The sequence below is a fragment of the Rosa rugosa genome, chromosome 6 (genome assembly GCF_958449725.1).
Source record: "Rosa rugosa chromosome 6, drRosRugo1.1, whole genome shotgun sequence".
NCBI lineage: Eukaryota > Viridiplantae > Streptophyta > Magnoliopsida > Rosales > Rosaceae > Rosa > Rosa rugosa.
Genome location: NC_084825.1, coordinates 22,398,580 through 22,419,314, shown reverse-complemented (window position 1 = coordinate 22,419,314; position 20,735 = coordinate 22,398,580). Strand labels below are relative to the sequence as shown.

The 20,735-nt window shown below is 38.2% G+C and overlaps 3 protein-coding genes across 5 annotated transcripts; all 3 read left to right on the top strand.

Moving 5' to 3' along the window:
• Positions 1 to 3,801: 3,801 nt before the first annotated feature.
• On the top strand, positions 3,802 to 7,582 carry LOC133718634 (putative receptor-like protein kinase At3g47110). Its single transcript, XM_062145505.1, has 2 exons — positions 3,802 to 6,814; positions 6,930 to 7,582. Exons 1-2 carry the CDS (start codon positions 3,994 to 3,996, stop codon positions 7,346 to 7,348), a joined length of 3,240 nt encoding a protein of 1,079 aa, XP_062001489.1. The 5' UTR covers positions 3,802 to 3,993; the 3' UTR covers positions 7,349 to 7,582.
• A 1,063-nt stretch (positions 7,583 to 8,645) lies between these two features.
• Positions 8,646 to 9,425, top strand: LOC133716400 (uncharacterized). The gene is made up of 2 exons (XM_062143112.1): positions 8,646 to 8,709; positions 8,836 to 9,425. Exons 1-2 carry the CDS (start codon positions 8,646 to 8,648, stop codon positions 9,423 to 9,425), a joined length of 654 nt encoding a protein of 217 aa, XP_061999096.1.
• A 6,939-nt stretch (positions 9,426 to 16,364) lies between these two features.
• LOC133717985 (probable LRR receptor-like serine/threonine-protein kinase At3g47570) lies at positions 16,365 to 20,485 on the top strand. 3 transcript variants are annotated; one of them, XM_062144753.1, is made up of 4 exons: positions 16,365 to 17,259; positions 17,347 to 19,278; positions 19,386 to 19,882; positions 20,023 to 20,481. In XM_062144753.1, the coding sequence occupies exons 1-3, from the start codon at positions 16,554 to 16,556 to the stop codon at positions 19,805 to 19,807; spliced, it is 3,060 nt and encodes a 1,019-aa protein (XP_062000737.1). In that variant the 5' UTR covers positions 16,365 to 16,553; the 3' UTR covers positions 19,808 to 19,882; positions 20,023 to 20,481. The 3 variants fall into 3 exon arrangements, with proteins under 3 accessions (XP_062000737.1, XP_062000735.1, XP_062000738.1); XM_062144754.1 differs by having other exon boundaries at positions 16,840 to 16,971; positions 17,102 to 19,278; positions 20,023 to 20,485; XM_062144751.1 differs by having other exon boundaries at positions 16,366 to 19,278; positions 20,023 to 20,480.
• Positions 20,486 to 20,735: the final 250 nt, after the last annotated feature.

Genomic DNA, 20,735 nt, shown 5'->3' with positions numbered 1-20,735 from the left:
AATCATTTAATTTGTTGATACATTATAGTAAAATATTACATGATAAATAATGTAGTAATTATAATATCGTTTTAATTGTAGTAATTTCTTTTCGTTACAATTAAAATAATTAGTTGATAAATAATGATGTAATTACAACGATGTTTATATTTGTACTTATTGATTTTTAACGCAAAACGGTGAGATAATTTCTTATTAAAATTATGACCTTTATAATAGATGACCCTTCATAATAGCGTTTATATTTTTACTAATTGCATTTTTTATTGTTTTTTTTTAATTACGTAGCAAGATGAAGCACAGAAATTGTGGTATGCCGGGTTGAAGAGAAAAACTGGGAAGGCCAAAAGACACAATTTTCAGAGCTTTGATAGTTACGCTGTTGTGGAGGGCTTTGCACAATTTAAAGACATCCCTAGCCATACATCCGGAGGAACATCAAATGAAGGAAATCAACATATGCGCACACAACCAATTCCTGGAAATTCTCCCATCAACTTGGACATGGATGTAGATGAGGTAATTGCAGGTGAAACTGCAAATCCTAATGTGAGGCCTCAAGGAAGGAAGGCTGCAAAATAAGCAATACGGAAAGGAAAGAAGGCAGCGAAAGATCAAAGTCCTTTGTCAAGCACTCTCGAGAGTATAGCGAACAACCAAATAGAGGAAACCACGGGCAAGAAAAAACGTACTCGATGACGAATTCGCTCGAAGTCTCCAAGAGGAAGAAAAAAGAGCATGTATCCTCTTGCAAATCGAAATGCGAAAAGAGCAACTCCTATTTCAAGAAAGGCAAGATCGAATTAAAGAGAGGGAAGAGCGAAATAAAGAGAGGGAATAGCGTATTATGGAGATTGATACAAGTAAAATGACGCCAAATAAAAAGCGTTATTGGTCAAGAAAACAAAAGAAGATAGCGGAGAAAGAAGATCTTGACGAGCAGCCGCCACCTTCTATGGGTGGATACTATCCGCAACCCAATTTTGGTGGTGCATTCCCACAACCAAATTTTGGTGATGCATACCCACAACCTCCTTACCCAGGTGCATACCCACAACCACCTTATCCCGGTGCATACCCACAACCACCTTACCCCGATGGATTCCCATAACCTCCCTTAACCGGTGGATTCCCACCACCTCCCTTCACCGGTGGATTCCCACAACCCCCTTACCCCGGTGGATACTATCCGCAACCACCTTACCCCCGGGGATATCCTACACAACCACAATTTTCACCTTTCTCTACGGGTGATTCCACCAACCCTAACCCTAATGATGACCCTTCAAACGCAAATTGGATTCCTGGAGAGGATGAGGATTATGATTATGATTTGAATAATTAGGTGATTATGCATGTTGTTAATTGTATTGTACTTATTCCTAGTTTTTCATTTATGTAAGCATAAATTTTATGAAATAAAAGTTGTGTTTGAAAATTCCTCTTATTAAAGCACACACCCTATATTCAAAATAGTAAATTGCATAAATCTCCATTATTATCATCTATTTACATCAAATATATTCTAATTTTAAATTTTAATTTTTTTTAATTTTTTAATGAACAGTGAAAAATAAGCGAACAGTAAAAATGAGCGGTTAAAACACTGAATGAATAGTTAAAATTGATGAACAGTCTTGACCGGTCAAGAAAAACAACGGGTGTAAACCCATGTCCAGTGGCAGTGAACAGTATCTTGACTGGTCGAATTCTTGACTTCTCGACCTTGACATTTCTTGACTACGGGTGAACTTGCTCTCACTGAATTATTCCCTGGGGCGACTAAACCAGACCACTGCAATGTTGGGAAGCAGTCTGTCTATGGTAGAGTGTGCACTATATGCTTACTTCCATATTAGCAATCAAAACATGTCAAATTCAAAATGGAAAATTTATAGGAAGATTGATTGCCACATATTGGTGAAGCTCACCAAAAAAAAAAGGGAGTCCTAAGTCAGCTGGATTTCAATTCCTGCATGGACCTTATGTCGCCTCTTCTCTATTGTTAAAAAGAAAGAAGTAGACAAGATTACTGGAGTTTTGCAAATACTATGACAATGGTGTGTTACACAACTTTCCCTGCCCTCTCCAGCTGATTGTCCCAGCCCCATCACTATATAAATGACCCTTTGGAAGCATACAGATACTATAGAAAAACAATATCTTAAAAATTTTATACTAACCCCCTTTCCAATTTAATAAGAATCAAGAATGTGTTGTTTTTGTTGACCAATTAGACTAAAACGGAAAAAGAGGATCACACGGACTACGTACTTTGAAAGCCTTTTAATTCAACTCCATACTATATACCACGTGAGTGAGTGGTTCATTGAAGAGTTTGCATGGGCCCGATAAGGTTATGGCAACCTGCTGATTGTTCTTACATTAATGATTGATGGGACGGCGAAATTTCTGAATCTTTGCATGTTTAGACAAGTCACCAAAAAAAAAAAAAAATGATCAAGGACAGGTGCAGTTAGCTGATTGACATTCCTCATCTGATTTTTCTATAACTCATCAGTTCTGTTGGAGACTGGAGTCCACTGTATATGTTTGACAATTCAATGGAGGAAAGAAAACGCATGGATTGAAAGTGAAGCCCGTGGAAATTTATGAGTCAATGAATAAAAAACGGATGACTATCTTTATGATAGGGACTGACAAAGTTTTGTAGTGCTCATTCCATCCAATGTTTTTTTGTTTTTTACTCATCGAAATTTTTATTTTTTATTTTTTTAACTCTCTTCAGTCCAACAATGAAGGGGTGGCATATTAGGATTAGAGGAAGAAGGCCAATATCAGGATGAGATGCTGAAGGCCAACAATATGTATCCAACAATGAAGGCCAACACTCGGTTTTCTATAAATTATTCGCCTCCAACTCACTTGATAAGGATAATTTATTAAGTAGAGTTACACCAATTGACCATGAAATCCAACTCTGATGTACTGTAACAGTCCTAAAGTTCTACCACTCTTTAGTGTTAACTTGTATTGGCTTGTAACACTAGATCTTAACAAGAAAGACAATCAAGAAAATAAACAGTCCACAAACATCAAAATAAGTAGTCAACAAACCTGCAGATATCGTGTTACACAACCAAGTAAAATGCAGGGAACATAGACAAAGGTAGTAGCAAAATGGCATATATATTCTGGAATTCATTCCAATTGAGAGACAATATAAAATTAAGAGACATATTTGGGACTACGTTTTTTTTTTCTTTTCCTTTTTCGGTCAATAATTGTATTAAAAGATCTAAAGAATCAAGCCAAATACAAGAGATACGTAAGACCCCATGCCCAAATAAAGAGGTCCTGGTCAATGATTTGTCAAATTTGAATAATGTTTATCAAATAATATTCTAAACTGGACGTCGTCACGATGGATTTTTCATTTTTCTTACAACAAAACTATTTTTAATAATTTTTAGAAGTTGGTATTGTCCTTATAATTCTTTAAACTATTTTTAATAATTTTTAGAAGTTGGTATTGTCCTCATAATTCTTTGAAAAAAAATTATGAAAGAGAATCAAGGATTTAAAGCTCTTCGGGGTTTCCGGCAACTTCCTCTGTTTTCAGCAACTCTGCCCATTATCAGGGACGCGTAAAGTAACATACTTCATCACCCCTCTTCGTGTTCTACACGTTTTTTTACCCTTGATTTCAGTCTTTGGTCAATTTCCGACCACATATGTGGCTATGTTTCTATAACACATTAGTCCTGCTGAAGACTTGAGTCAACGTACTGTATATGTTTGAAAATTCAATGGAGGAAAGAAACCTGGTGTGGAATTAGTGCCCCCTTTTCCACGGATGACTTTGTTTATGATAAGATTGGCAAATCTCTGGCCTATAGAATCAAGCTATTCACCATTTTTTTTTCTTTCTCTCCAGTCTTCACAGCAACTTGAGAAACCTTGCCAGACTTTTTCATTTTAAACTCTGGCTCCCAATTAAAAAATTTGAGCTATACTTTGTGGCTTAAATTAATGGAGATCTCATCCATGGGTGTGAGGATTTGGTCAGTATTCATGCAACTGTTTCCCCTGATGATCATCACTTTGGCCTCTTCAAATCTGAGAGGAAATGAGGTGGAAAGACTGTCCTTGCTTGCCTTCAAATCTGAAATTGTCAGTGATCCTCTGGGCATCCTTAGCTCCTGGAGTGATTCCTCCAACTTATGTGATGAGTGGCGAGGGATTACTTGCGGCCGAAGACACCCGAGAGTCACGGTTCTGGACCTCCAGTCAAGCCAGCTGACGGGTACCCTATCTTCACACATCGGAAACTTGAGCTTTCTCAGGACATTAAATCTCCAAAACAATAGCTTCCACGGCACCATCCCTCAAGAAGTTGGTCGATTGTCCCGGCTGCAGGGACTACACCTCGGGTACAACTTGTTCAGAGGTTATATCCCCATCAATATATCACATTGTTCTAATCTCCAATCTCTTGTTTTGGCTACTAACCATCTTACTGGCAAAATTCCAATAGAAATTGGCTCATTGTTGAAGCTTGAAGAACTTAATGTGCGCAGGAACAATTTATCAGGGGAAATTCCCCCTTCCCTTGGAAATCTTTCTTCTCTTGAGATTCTTTCTGTGGAAGGAAATAATCTGCAAGGTGGCCTCATGAATAGCCTTGGGAAATTGAAAAGCATAAGAGTTCTTGCATTGGGTACAAATAGATTGACTGGTACCATCCCTCTCTCCATATACAACCTTTCTTCCATTGAACACATTTCTGTGATTGGAAACCAATTTCATGGAACTCTTCCTTCTGGGTTGGGCTGCACAATATTTCCAAACCTTCAAGCCTTTCATTTCCAAATGAACAGATTCAGCGGACCAATTCCATTTACAATCTCAAACGCATCCCACCTTTCACAGTTTTTGATCTCTAATAATAGTTTTACCGGAAAGGTCCCTAGTCTGGCAACTTTGTCCAATCTGGTACGGTTGGAAATGGATGATAATAATCTTGGAAATGAGGATGGTGACTTGGATTTTCTCTCTTCTCTGGGTAATTGTACCAGTTTAGAACGTGTAAATATTAGTGGGAATAATTTTCAAGGAGTGCTACCTGAATCTATCAGCAATTTCTCAACAAAGCTCAAGGTAATGAGCTTAGGAAGGAATCAGCTACGTGGAAGCATTCCTACAGGGATAGGAAATTTCATCAACTTGTTTGAATTGAGCTTCGAGGAAAACCTATTGAGGGGACCTATACCGAGTTCAATATGTAAGCCAAGTAAACTGTACAATCTGTTTATAAACCATAATCAGTTATCAGGTACTATCCCATCTTGTTTGGGAAATCTAACTTTGTTAAGCAGATTAGATCTCATGTCAAACAACTTAAAAGGAGGCATACCAAAAAGTCTTGGTCGATGCAAGTATTTGCAATCTTTGGTTCTTTCTCAAAATAAACTTAACGGTTCTATTCCGCAAGAAGTCATCGGTTCATCAGCTTTATCACAAGTTTTGGATTTGGATTTATCCAATAACCAATTTACTGGTAACATTCCCATTGAAGTAGGTTCTTTGTCTAATATTGCTTCTTTGAATCTTTCTGGAAATAGGTTATCTGGTGAGATTCCAGCAGAAAGCTTAAGGGGATGGGGACAATTGGAAAGTTTGGACCTCTCTCGTAACAACTTTTCAGGAACAATTCCTGTTTATTTGCAGAGTTTCCCCTTCTTGCAGCATTTGAACCTCTCATTTAATGATTTTGAAGGTGAAGTACCAAATGAAGGAGTATTCAGGAATACAAGTGTGGTTTCTCTCGTGGGAAACAGACGACTTTGTGGAGGTGTACCTCAGTTGAACTTGCCTAAATGTATCTCCAATCGATCTAACTCAAATTCCAATCGATCCAATTCAAATAAGCCAAAATCATTTTCCAAGTTGAAACCAATTATCTCATTCTTTTGTGGGGTAATTGGAGTTTTCTTAGTGGCGGCCGTGTGCTTTGTGCTCCTCTATAGATCAAGAAAAGCAAGAGTTGAGCCAAGAAAAGCAAGAGTTGAGTCAAGAAAAGCAAGAGTTGAGCTAACAAAAGCAAGAGTTGAGCCAAGAAAAGCAAGAGTTGAGCCAATAAAAGCAAGAGTTGAGCTAACAAAAGCAAGAGTACTTGAGCCAAGAAAAGCAAGAGTTCAGTCAACTTCAGAACTATCATTGGATATTTCATTCTTAAAGTTGTCATATGGAGATCTACTTCAAGCAACTGATGGGTTCTCTTCTTGGAATTTGATTGGTGCTGGTAGTTCTGGTTCTGTGTACTGGGGAGTTCTCAATCAGCCAAAAGAAAGAATTGTTGCTGTCAAAGTACTCAATCTTCAAAAGGCAACTACTTCTAATAGTTTCATAGCTGAATGTCAATTCTTGAAAAACATTAGGCACCGAAATCTTGTCAAACTAGTGACTGCTTGCTCAAGTACTGATTTTCAAGGAAATGAGTTCAAAGCTTTGGTTTTTGAGTACATGATGCATGGAAATCTAGATGAGTGGCTGCATGATTCAGCTGACAGAGTAGTTGAGCTACCCATTGTGGAGGTGCATTTGAATCTTATCCAAAGGGTCAATATTGCCATTGACATAGCTAGTGCTTTGGATTATTTGCACAATTATTTTCACATCCCAATAGTTCATTGTGATTTAAAGCCCAGTAACGTTCTCTTAGAAAAAGACATGACTGCCTGTGTTTGTGACTTTGGTTTGGCAAGTTACCTCCCAAACACTTCTTGTCCGGTTTCTTCAGTAGAACGCTCTTCCAATTCGATAATGGGTTCCATTGGCTATATTGCCCCAGGTAAAGTTGAATTAATTGATGCTTCAAATTTTTTCCTGAGATTAACAAGAAAACGCAACTTCTTTATTTTAGTTTATGACCATAACCAATATGCTTTTGTGCAAATAATGTATAGAGTACGGCATGGGAGATGAGGTGTCAACCTACGGAGACGTGTATAGCTATGGAATCCTATTACTGGAGATGCTTACTGGTAAGAGGCCAACAGATGATATGTTTGCAGATGACATGAACTTGCACAATTTTGTGCTGATGGCTTTGCCTGAACGTGTGAAAGAAATATGTGATCCGGTGCTTCTTCAAGGACAAGAAAGCAGCACTAGTTCAAATCCCACAAGCACTAGGAATAATGTCCAAAATGAAACATACAGAGTTGAAGAGTGCCTTATTTCCATTGCTAGGATAGGAGTTGCTTGTTCGGCGCAATTGTCCAAAGAGCGAATGGAGATTGGGAAAGTTTTAGCAGAACTACGTGTAATCATGGATGTGCTGACTGGAACCAGGATGCCTAGAGAGAACATGATCACTGCCTAAGGCCTTAGCTGCCAATGATACAGTTGGTTGCGGGACAGTCCAACACAGTGTGACGGATAAAGCAGCTTTCACTAATTGGTGAGTACAATATTACATTTAATTATGTAAAACTCCCAAGAATGTATTCAGATCGATGTTACTAAAACAGTTCATTCAGTCATTTGTATTTATTCACAGGGAAAGTAGAAATAACCAAACTGAGAATACCTTTGTTTGCGGTGTTCTAATTGAGAATCGAATCTCTTCTTCTAAGACACATTTTAAGACAAATTTTAGCAAATGGGCTTCTGCATCCCCCACTAAAACCTCCTCAATAGCACCTCTCTGATATCAACAGCAAACCTTATTTTCTGCCTAATATTTTCCTGCAGAATTCAAATGTAGCCTCTAACCAATGAAATAGAAACATTTCTCAACTCAAATTGAATCTTGTTGAAGAAGTCGATCGAGTAAAGTTATGTCATTAAGAATGAGTCACTGGCCATTTGTTAAGAATGTTACTTGTCTGGGAACTTAGATTTCAGGACCAATTGTGTCTCAATCCCTTATATACTATATACAGTAGATTCAATAACAAGTATATATTTATGATCATCATACACCACCTCACTCTTTACAAACCCAGTCTCCTTGTTTGCCTCTCTATAATGCCTGCTTCAAGCTAGCTAAAGTTCTTAAAGTTTTGGTATTTCACCATGCCTTGCATAATTTCTTGAAAATGTTGAAGCACTTTTTTTCAAGGAAATCTTTAAACAGAAGCACTGTGGAATTGCTTAATTAAGTTTTTCCCTTAGCAGTACCCAGGACACAAGCTTGAATATACTGTCACACTCTTTGATTTGCTCACTCTGTCCATTTGCATGCTTTTCCCTTTTTCTTTTTCCTTCTCTTCGATTTTCCTAAATGCACCAAAGAGAATTTAATTCCAAACTCAATTCCTCTTTCATATCAATATTCCAGCAATTAAGATGAAAATGAATCACTGACACAGTGACGCCAGAACCAAACGGTAGTAATATAAACCACAATTCTATTAAGCACTATAAAAAGATATAAGAATGTTTCAGCTAATAATGAAAGACATGATAGGAGGGAGTTCCCCTAGTGCATATATTGTCTTCTTGCAGTACATACTATCGAATCAGGATCAGCTCCTATATATTGTGGAATTCATTACAACTGTTAGACAATATGAATTGAGAAAACTGGTATTTGAGACGAAGTTAACACAATCAAATTCCACTAAGTGAGGGTAATTGAGACTACAGGGTGTAAGAATTCTTTACCAGCTGATTCAATGGGGCAACCATTAGCAATGCAAGAATTCTTTTGTTTAGGAAACAGAGAAGATTGTTCAACTGGTAAAGGGAAAATGCAAGCTGAGTGATCACAGATTTCATGGAATTAAATAACTCTCAACTTACGAAAGACTGAAAACAAGGTTAGTCTTCTTGATAGTAATTGTCTTTTTTGTAATCATGCATTAGAAGATGGATTACACCTGTTCAGAGATTGTGGTGTTACCACATGCTTTTGGGTGTGTACCAAATTGGGCCTTTTGGCCAAGAAGGTGGCTGCTTCATGCGTGGAGGGTTGGGTGTTGAACGTCATTGATAAATTGGATGGTAACAAATGTTGTGCTTTTTTCATGGCACTTTGGGTCATATGGTCTGAAAGAAATAATGTTTTGTGGAATGGGAATTTCTTCTGTGCATCTAATGCTGCTCAATGGGCTAGTAAATTTCTTGAGGAATATCAGCAACTTCATGTGCATGGAAATGCGAAAGGTAAAAGGGAAAAGACCAAATGGCAGAACCCTCCTAGTGGGCGTCTGAAAGTGAATGTGGATGGGAGCTACCGGGCTGATTATAGTGATGGTGGAGTGGGAGTTGTGATACGTGATGAAAATGGTATGTGTTTGTCAGCTCTGGCTCGGTATTTCCCACATGCTTCATCTGCTTTACATAAGGAGGCTGAAGCATGTAGGGCTAGGCTCTTATTGGCAATCCATCAGGACATGACCGTTATTGACATTGAGAGCGATTGTTCCCTTGTTGTCACTGCTCTACAGCGTTAGGTGGAAGATAGATCTGACAGTGGGCGTATTATCGATGATTGTAAGTCATATTTGACATCTTTTCACTCAAGTCAGGTTAGTCACATCTTCCGTGAAGCAAATGGTGTAGCCAACAGGTTAGCGCACCTTGCTAGTTTTAATTATATTTCTGATGTATGGTTAGATGAGACTCCTGTTATTATTCGGGATGTTCTCTATGAGGATGTTTGTAATCTTTCTAATGTAGCATGAGGTTCAGGTATTCTGTCCCCCCCCCCCCCCCCCCCCGGTTGCAAAGTATTAATTCAATAAATGGAATCGGGCGTGGGGCTGAGCCTCCCAGCTAGGCTGGGTTCCAAACCCCTTTAAAAAAAAAAAAAAAAAATGGCTAATCCACAAGTGATGGTAAACCATATAAGACATCCAACAATTCATGGCACAGTTAAAGAGTATTACAGACCTGATCAGCTGGCAATTCTAAACCATAGACTGTTGACATTTTAATCCCACAAACGGACCGAGATTTAGGATTAGACACACTCCGCAACTACATCACAATAAAGTAGAATAAACAAACAAGGATGAAAAATAGTTGCCACGAGATTTAACGTGGTTAGGCAAATTTCTTGCAAATGTCCACCTAAGATATTTGCTCTTTCACTATGAGAATAAAACTAGTACAAGAGACATAAGTTAAATCTCATAACCCAAATCTCAAATCCCTTGTACACCGTCACTCATAGAATAATACCCAAGAACACAATATCTCACCTAAGAGAATTTTTTCCCCTCTCACTCTCATGCACAACCCACCAGGAGAGCGTCTGCTGACCACCCAAGGTGGGTATCCATTATCCAACTGGGGGATAACAGTGCGTGATTTACACACGCCGTTTAGCAGATGAAGACCAAAAATGAATGTCAGGCTCAGTAAAAAACGCTTCACTCTATCCTTTGTGTTAGAATGGGTCCATTCTCTCCTTGGTAGACGACAAAGGAAACGTCTTCCATTCTTCCAGATTTGCTCCAGTTCTGCTCAGCCACAAATTGATAGGAGCAATATTGACTATGATTTTGATGTTCACATTTTACTTGGTTATTCTCTTAACATTATCATTTCTGACTTAGTTTAGTGTTTTTAGGTACTTTTGAGTCTGTAAAGGTAGATAAAGAGTTATTTTGCGCATAAAGAAAAAAAATGGAGAAATGAAGTTTTCCCAATCCAATTAGGAGAAGGAATCCCAGTTGAAGTAGGAATCCTGAGTCACTAGGAGTGAGCTCGTGGAAATGATGATCAGAAATGACAAATGACAGAATCCCAGTTGGATAAGGAAATCTATTCCTACCAGGAAAAGGAAACCTAATATGACTGGGAATCCCTATAACACAAAGAGAGTTCAAGAAGTTTCCAGAACATCCCGGAAAAAAAGAGTCCTAATTAGACTAGGAAACCTTATTGCATTAGGAGTCCTGATGATACTAGGATACCTAGAAAGGCTAGGAGATGTTGTGACTTCAAGATGACTCAAGAATGTACAAGAATGTTCTAGATGACAAGGTTTGCGTCACAATTGAAGATGGGTTTCGAAATTATCCAAGTTGAAGAAGCCTGGCTAAAAGATTAAAGCATGTGACGTGCATATGAGTTTCAGTGGTCTGGATGTCAAAGAGGAATCCTTGTCCCATAACTATTAATTTTTTCCGTGAGAAATAAAGGAAATAACAAGAAGATTTTGGCAAAGGTTCAATTTGGGAGAGTTTGGAAGAATATCTAATTCGTGTGAATTATAGAAAAGAAAATAAATAGAATATTTATCAATGAAGGTTTCCTGATTGCATACGAGTTGAATGAAGACCAATTTTAGAGAAGATACATAGTAATTTTGGCAAAGAAGATATTTAAGAAGATTCAAGATTATTCTCTACCTCTTAAGAAATATTTTGATTGGTTGAATGATGTCATTGAAGTAGAAATCAACCTCGATACCCAAGCATGTCGTGCACTATATATAGGAGGCATTGTGAGACGTCAAACACCACCACAAAATTCAGAATCATAAACACAAACTCGCCCCCTTCTTCTCTCAATATTTCAGTAATCTTCCATTCTTCAAAGTTCAAGACCGTGAGTATCCCCATCTCCATTCAAGCATCCTTTCCGTGATTCTCATTGATTCCACCACCTTTGAAGCTTCTTGCGTTTTTGAAGATTTTAAAAGTATAACCATGAACATCTTTTTATGTTTTCGGTTTCGTTTCTTTGTAAAACTAATTTCGGATTTGATTTTGGTTTTAATCGAATATGATTTGCGATTTCATGTGAGGATGAAGAATTGATTTTAGATATGTAGTTTTCGAATACTCTGAAGCATGTTTTAGGCTTTAGGTTTTCAAAGTTATAAATTGTGATTTCAACTTGTTATGCATGATTGTTGGTTTTGTACTAATAGAGCATCGTTTGCTTGTTTATTGATCTTTGGATGTAGACTTTGATCGATGAGTATGTAATTGAATCCATATTAAGATATGCTAGCATTCTAGGTCTTAATAATTGAAGTGGAAAACCTATAGTTCCTTAGGTAAATCAACAATGAGTCTTGCATACATTTATGACGTTCCAACTTGTGTGTTTTATTTGAATTGATCAAACTTCCATGTGTGCTTAATGCGTTGAAAGTGTTCTTGTCAGTGATTAGCTACCACTAGTAATTGCATGCTCAATAGGATTAACTATGGTGCGTTCATCTAGTTAGTTTAATTAAGGAAAGTAATAAGGACTTTGTATGCGTTCATCTATGTTCTTGATCAATTCCTTGCTATAACATGTTTTGATTCGTGATTTGTGCTTTGAAACCTTGCCAACTTGTTAGTAATAGTCAACTCTATCTATTTTTGTTCCATTCATATAAATTTATTTGATTCTTTGTTTTGGTGAGTCACCTGTATATAGTTAATTATTTGTAGTTTAGAAATTAAATCCTAAATCCCCTTTCTTTGTACTTTTTGAATTCGTAAATAAGTAATTATATAACTTTGTTTTCTTTTATCTAACGTTTTATTTTGCAGGAATAATAAGTCCATAATCTCCGGTTGAAAACGATCTCTACTTATTCTTACTCCATTGATAGTGTTTTAAATTGAGCACTAAATTTGTGCAGGTAACAGATCAATGACAAAGAGGCCCATGTGGATAACCACCCGAAGTGGATAGCAGAAGTTTCGGAGAAGTGGGTGGCAACAAAGTCCAAGCTAGTCTTCATTCACCATGCTACCACCATTAATAGCCTACAACAATTAATACATTCACATACCTCACCATGCCAATCTACCCATATATGCACTAGCTGTGTGAAATATATATGCAACAACGTTTTCTACACCAACATGTCAATTGTCAAATATAGTTACCACATTAATACTTGTGGGTCATTACTTCTTTTTGCATGAGAATGAACACCAATCTCAACATAGACATCAATATTCCACTATCTTCCTCACTGAATTATTTTCTGGGGCGACTAAACCATGCAGACCGCTGCAATGTTGGGAAACAGTCTGTCTATGGTACAGTGTGCACTATATGCTCACTTCATATTAGCAATCAAAACATGTCAAATTCAAAATGGAAAATTTATAGAAAGATTGATTGCCACATATTGGTGAAGCTCACCAAAAAAAAAAATGGAGTCCTAAGTTAGGTGGATATCAATTCCTGCATGAAGATCTTATTTCGTCTCTTCTCTATTGTTAAAAAGAAAGAAGTAGACAAGATTACTGGAGTTTTGCAAATACTATGACAATGGTGTGTTACACAACTTGCCCTGCCCTCTCCGGCTGATTGTCCCAGCCCCATCACTATATAAATGACACTTTGGAAGCATACAGATACTATAGAAAAACAATATCTCAAAAATTTTATACTAACCCCCTTTCCAATTTAATAAGAATCAAGAATGTGTTGTTTTTGTTGGGGAAATTTTTAAGAACAGTACACGACATATAGGTGACTCCGAACTTTGGTACATTAAGTTTCAAAACAATCATTTTGGTACATGAACTTGAAATCTCGACCCAAAATATATACACGCCGTTACATTCTCCGTTAGTCAATGTGATTTCCGTCAAACTTTAAGGGATAAATCAGTCACTTCTTAATTTAGTATTAATTGAATATTATTAAATATTAATATTAATAATTAATGAAGAGAGAGAAATTTAAATAAAAATAAATAAAAAAAGAGTATTGTTCTCTCTCTTTCGTCCCGTTCAAACCCAGCAAACTCTCTCTCTCTCTCTCTTCCCCCCTCCCCCCTCCCCATTCAAGCACAGCAAACCCGACCATGTTGGCCGCATGGCTAGCACGCTCTGAGCCGCCTCTAGGGCCGGAGGTGGTGCGGTACATGTTGGATGCTAACTCACACATGTGGATCATGAGGAAGAGCAAAGCGAATTGGTTTCGGATCGTGGCGATGCTGGCGTGGTTGGTCGGGTTAGCGAAGTGGTTGGATGATATACAGAGGTGGAGGAACTCGGTGACGACGGTTTTGGTGCACATGTTGTATTTGGTTCTGGTTTGGTACCCGGATTTGATAATCCCGACTGGGTTTCTGTATGTGTTTCTGATTGGGGTTTGGTACTACCGATTCAGGCCCAAGATACCGGCTGGAATGGACCTCTGGCTCTCCCAGGCGGATACAATCGACCCGGATGAACTTGATGAGGAGTTCGACACTTTCTTGGAGCTGCTGTAGGATTTTTTTTTTTTTTTTTTAAGAGAATGGGTTTTAGATCGGAGAGGGACTAGATCATCCTCGGGTCTGGGTAGGAACATGTCGCTGTTAGGGGAGAGGGGACGAGATTAATGGATCGATTGGGTGGTGGTTGGCGACAATTTGGCGTGTGGCTTGAGGTCTGGTGTTGACCATGGTGGATTTGTGGGTAGCTGTGGGTGGAGTGTTGAGACCGGTGGTGTGGGAAAAGGGAGGCGTTTGGGATGAAGTGCACTATGGATCGGGACCCAGGCAGGGCGGAGCAGCGGCGGTGCTGCTTGGTGCCGCCGGCCAATGGGTCGATGCTAGGTTGGGAGGATGAAAAGTGCTAGGCTGCTAGCTAGTTTGTTTCTGCGAGAGAGAGAGAGAGAGAGAGGGCAATTACAGAATTACCCTGTGAAAAAGAGGGCAATTACAGAATTACCCTTTAAAAAATGGATAATTACATAAGACTAACGGAGAATATAACGGCATGTATATATTTTGGGTCGAGATTTCAAGTTCATGTACCGAAATGATTGTTTTTAAACTTAATGTACTGAAGTTCGGAGTCACCTATATGTCGTGTACTGTTCTTAAAAATTTCCCTTTTTGTTGACCAATTAGACTAAAACGGAAAAAGAGGATCACACGGACTACGTACTTTGAAAGCCTTTTAATTCAACTCCATACTATATACCACGTGAGTGAGTGGTTCATTGAAGAGTTTGCATGGGCCCGATAAGGTTATGGCAACCTGCTGATTGTTCTTACATTAATGATTGATGGGACAGCGAAATTTCTGAATCTTTGCATGTTTAGACAAGTCACCAAAAAAAAAAAAAAAAGATCAAGGACAGGTGCAGTTAGCTGATTGACATTCCTCATCTGATTTTTCTATAACTCATCAGTTCTGTTGGAGACTCGAGTCCACTGTATATGTTTGACAATTCAATGGAGGAAAGAAAACGTATGGATTGAAAGTGAAGCTCGTGGAATGAGTCAATGAATAAAAAACGGATGACTATCTTTATGATAGGACTGACAAAGTTTTGTAGTGCTCATTCCATCCAATGTTTTTTTGTTTTTTACTCATCGAAATTTTTATTTTTTATTTTTTAACTCTCTTCAGTCCAACAATGAAGGGGTGGCATATTAGGATTAGAGGAAGAAGGCCAATATCAGGATGAGATGCTGAAGGCCAACAATATGTATCCAACAATGAAGGCCAACACTCGGTTTTCTATAAATTATTCACCTCCAACTCACTTGATCGATAAGGATAATTTATTAAGTAAAGTTACACCAATTGACCATGAAATCCAACTCTGATGTACTGTAAACAGTCCTAAAGTTCTACCACTCTTTAGTGTTAACTTGTATTGGCTTGTAACACTAGATCTTAACAAGAAAGACAATCAAGAAAATAAACAGTCCACAAACATCAAAATAAGTAGTCAACAAACCTGCAGATATCGTGTTACACAACCAAGTAAAATGCAGGGAACATAGACAAAGGTAGTAGCGAAATGGCATATTGTGGAATTCATTCCAATTGAGAGACAATATAAAATTAATAGACATATTTGGGAGTTGGGACTACTTTTTTTTTTTCTTTTCCTTTTTTCAGTCAATAATTGTATTAGAAGATCTAAAGAATCAAGCCAAATACAAGAGATACCTAAGACCCCAGCAAAATAGGCACATAAGCCCAAATAAAGAGGTCCTGGTCAATGATTTGTCAAATTTGAATAATGTTTATCAAATAATATTCTAAACTGGACGTCGTCACGATGGATTTTTCATTTTTCTTACAACAAAACTATTTTTAATAATTTTTAGAAGTTGGTATTGTCCTTATAATTCTTTAAACTATTTTTAATAATTTTTAGAAGTTGGTATTGTCCTCATAATTCTTTGAAAAAAAATTATGAAAGAGAATCAAGGATTTAAAGCTCTTCGGGGTTTCCGGCAACTTCCTCTGTTTTCAGCAACTCTGCCCATTATCAGGGACGCGTAAAGTAACATACTTCATCACCCCTCTTCGTGTTCTACACGTTTTTTTACCCTTGATTTCAGTCTTTGGTCAATTTCCGACCACATATGTGGCTATGTTTCTATAACACATTAGTCCTGCTGAAGACTTGAGTCAACGTACTGTATATGTTTGAAAATTCAATGGAGGAAAGAAACCTGGTGTGGAATTAGTGCCCCCTTTTCCACGGATGACTTTGTTTATGATAAGATTGGCAAATCTCTGGCCTATAGAATCAAGCTATTCACCATTTTTTTTTCTTTCTCTCCAGTCTTCACAGCAACTTGAGAAACCTTGCCAGACTTTTTCATTTTAAACTCTGGCTCCCAATTAAAAAATTTGAGCTATACTTTGTGGCTTAAATTAATGGAGATCTCATCCATGGGTGTGAGGATTTGGTCAGTATTCATGCAACTGTTTCCCCTGATGATCATCACTTTGGCCTCTTCAAATCTGAGAGGAAATGAGGTGGAAAGACTGTCCTTGCTTGCCTTCAAATCTGAAATTGTCAGTGATCCTCTGGGCATCCTTAGCTCCTGGAGTGATTCCTCCAACTTATGTGATGAGTGGCGAGGGATTACTTGCGGCCGAAGACACCCGAGAGTCACGGTTCTGGACCTCCAGTCAAGCCAGCTGACGGGTACCCTATCTTCACACATCGGAAACTTGAGCTTTCTCAGGACATTAAATCTCCAAAACAATAGCTTCCACGGCACCATCCCTCAAGAAGTTGGTCGATTGTCCCGGCTGCAGGGACTACACCTCGGGTACAACTTGTTCAGAGGTTATATCCCCATCAATATATCACATTGTTCTAATCTCCAATCTCTTGTTTTGGCTACTAACCATCTTACTGGCAAAATTCCAATAGAAATTGGCTCATTGTTGAAGCTTGAAGAACTTAATGTGCGCAGGAACAATTTATCAGGGGAAATTCCCCCTTCCCTTGGAAATCTTTCTTCTCTTGAGATTCTTTCTGTGGAAGGAAATAATCTGCAAGGTGGCCTCATGAATAGCCTTGGGAAATTGAAAAGCATAAGAGTTCTTGCATTGGGTACAAATAGATTTTCTGGTACCATCCCTCCCTCCATATACAACCTTTCTTCAATTCAAAACATTTCTGTGATTGGAAACCAATTTCATGGAACTCTTCCTTCAGGGTTGGGCTACACAATATTTCCAAACCTTCAAATCTTTCAGTTCCAAATGAACAGCTTCAGCGGACCAATTCCATCTACGATCTCAAACGCATCCAACCTTTCACTATTTGGGATCTCTGATAATATTTTTACCGGAAAAGTCCCTAGTCTGGCAAGACTGTCCAATCTGGTTCGGTTGGAAATTGATGATAATATTCTTGGAAATGAGGATGATGACTTGGAATTTCTCTCTTCTCTGGTTAATTGTACCAGTTTAGAACTTATGGATATTAGTGGGAATAAATTTCAAGGAGTGCTACCTGAATCTATCAGCAATCTCTCAAGAAACCTCGAGGTAATGAGCTTAGGAAGGAATCAGCTAAGCGGAAGCATTCCTATTGGGATTGGAAATCTCCTCAACGTGGGAGTACTAAGCTTAAAGGAAAACCTATTGACAGGCAACATACCAAATTCAGTATGTGAGATAAGTAGATTGTACGATCTGTTTTTAAGTTATAATCATCTATCAGGTACTATCCCATCTTGTCTGGGAAACCTAACTTTGTTAAGTAGCTTAGTTCTCCAGTCAAACAACTTGCAAGGTGGCATACCACAAAGTCTTGGTCAGTGCAAGAATTTGTTAGAATTGGTTCTTTCTCAAAATCATCTCATCGGACCTATTCCGCAAGAAGTCTTCCGTTTATCATCCCTGTCACTAGTTTTGGATTTATCCAGTAACCACCTTAGTGGTTATATTCCCAATGAAGTAGGTTCTTTGCATAATCTTGGTTCCTTGAATCTTGCTCAAAATAGATTATTTGGGGAAATTCCACTAGGTTTAGGGGCATGCTTAAGCTTAGAAAGTTTGAACCTCAATGGAAACTTGTTGCAGGGGGGAATTCCTCAATTTTTAAGTTCGTTGAGAGGGATTGGAGATCTCAACCTCTCTTGTAACAGCTTCTCTGGAAAAATTCCCAATTATTTGCAGAGGTTCCCCTTCTTGCAGAATTTAGACCTCTCATTTAATGATTTTGAAGGTGAAGTACCCATTGAAGGAATTTTCAGGAATACAAGTGCGGTTTCTCTCATGGGAAACAGAGGACTTTGTGGAGGTATACCTCAGTTAAGATTGCCTATATGTACCAGTATCACCCCCGATCAACCTAGGAAGCCGCCTAAGCCAGCTAAAGCATTAATACATTATAAGCTGGCTGTTCTCATAATTTCTTCTGGGGCCGTTGGAGTTATTTGGTTATTGTACTTTGTGCTCCTTTATAGATCAAGAGAATCAAGAGTTGAGTCATCTTCAGAACCATCATTGGATGTTTCATTCTTAAAATTGTCATACAGAGATCTCCTGAAAGCAACTGATGGCTTTTCTTCTCAGAATTTAATTGGTTCCGGTAGCTCTGGTTCTGTGTACTGGGGAGTTCTTGATCAGCCTGAAGAAAGAATTGTTGCTGTGAAAGTACTCAATCTTCAGAGTTCAAGAGCTTCTAGAAGTTTCATATCTGAATGTGAAGTGCTGAAAAGCATAAGGCACCGGAATCTTGTCAGACTAGTGACTGCTTGCTCAAGTATTGATTTTCAAGGGAACGAATTCAAAGCTTTGGTCTTTGAGTTCATGTTGGATGGAAATCTAGATGAATGGTTACACTATTCAGCTGAAAGAGTGGTTGGGGCCCCAATTGTGCTGCTTCATTTGAATCTTCTTCAAAGGGTAACGATTGCCATTGACGTAGCTAGTGCTCTGGATTACTTGCACAATCGCTTTCACGTCCCAATAGTTCACTGTGATTTGAAGCCGAGTAACATTCTCCTAGAAAATGACATGACTGCCTGTGTTTGTGATTTTGGGTTAGCAACCTACCTCCCAGATACTTCTTGTCCAGTCCCTTCAGTGCAGAACCCTTCCAATTCGATAAGGGGTACCATTGGCTATATTGCCCCAGGTAATACTGAATTGACCAATGCTTCAAATTCTTCCTGATTTACAAGAAAATGTAACTGTTTCTTTAGTTGATGACTATATGAATGCTTTCTTGCAAATAATTTATAGAGTATGGCATGGGAAGTGCGGTGTCAACATATGGGGACGTATATAGCTATGGAATCCTGTTACTGGAGATGCTTACTGGTAAGAGGCCAACAGACAACATGTTTAGAGATGACAAGAACTTGCACAACTTTGTTCTGATGGCTTTGCCTGAACGTGTGAAAGAAATATGTGATCCGGTGCTTCTTCAAGAAAAGGAAAGCAGCACTAGTACAAATCCCGCAAGCAATAGGAGTGATGTCCAAAATGATGAAACACAAAGAGTTGAAGAGTGCCTTATTTCCATTGCTAGGATAGGAGTTGCTTGTTCCGTGCATTTGCCCAAAGCGCGAATGGAGATTGGGGAAGTTTTAGCTGAATTACGTGTAATAAGGGATGTACTGACTGGAACCGGGATGCCTATAGAGCATATGATCACTGCCTAAGGCCTTAGCCGCCGCCAATGATTTGTTGTGGGAGAGTCCACATAGAGTCACAGATAAACCCGCTTTCATTATTTGGTTAGTCCAGCATATCTTTAATTATGTTAAATTTGCTTTCACTATTCAGATGTTAATTTAACACTTCATGCAGTTTATGTGTATTTATTCACTAGGAAAGTGGAAATAACCAAAGTGAAAACATATACCATTGTTTGCAGAGCTCTGATTCGGAAAATCCAATGGACTGCCTCTTCTTTCAAGACACGTGTTAAGACGGATTTTATCAAACGGGTTTCTGCATCACCCACCAAAACCTTGATGAATAGCCCTGCTCTGATTTCAACAGCACCATATTTTCTGCCTAATTTTCTCCCGCAAAATTCAAAATGTAAACTCTAACCAAATCTTTAGAATAAAAAAGTAACTTTTCTCAACTTAAATTGAACCTTATTGAAGAATTTAAGTAAAGTTCTGTCATTAAGAACCCCGTGATTTTGTTTTCTTTTCAATATACTACAGTAAAACTACTACTGCAGTAAATTTGGTGCACCATAAACATTTCTCTTTGGCTTGCACTAGATATGACAGATCACAGGCACAAGCCATTCAAGTTATCATGTCTATGAAACAGAGAACATATATAGCAGGGATGATAAACATGGTGTAAAGAATAGATTGCTTAGTTCAATGCTATCACACCTCATTAGTTATGCTGCGAAGATGTCAAGTAATTTGTTTTACTTTAAATATTTGAAGCAAGTTTTTAGCCACAAGCACCCAGGAAAATGTTTCAAAGTCTCAACTGTGAAATTCCCATTCGACTATTACTGCATCAATTCCCATGCAGTCGAAACTAAAAATTATAATAAAAAATGAAGTGGTATAACCCAGACCTGCATGGCACATTGCCAATCCTTTTTCATATTAATTG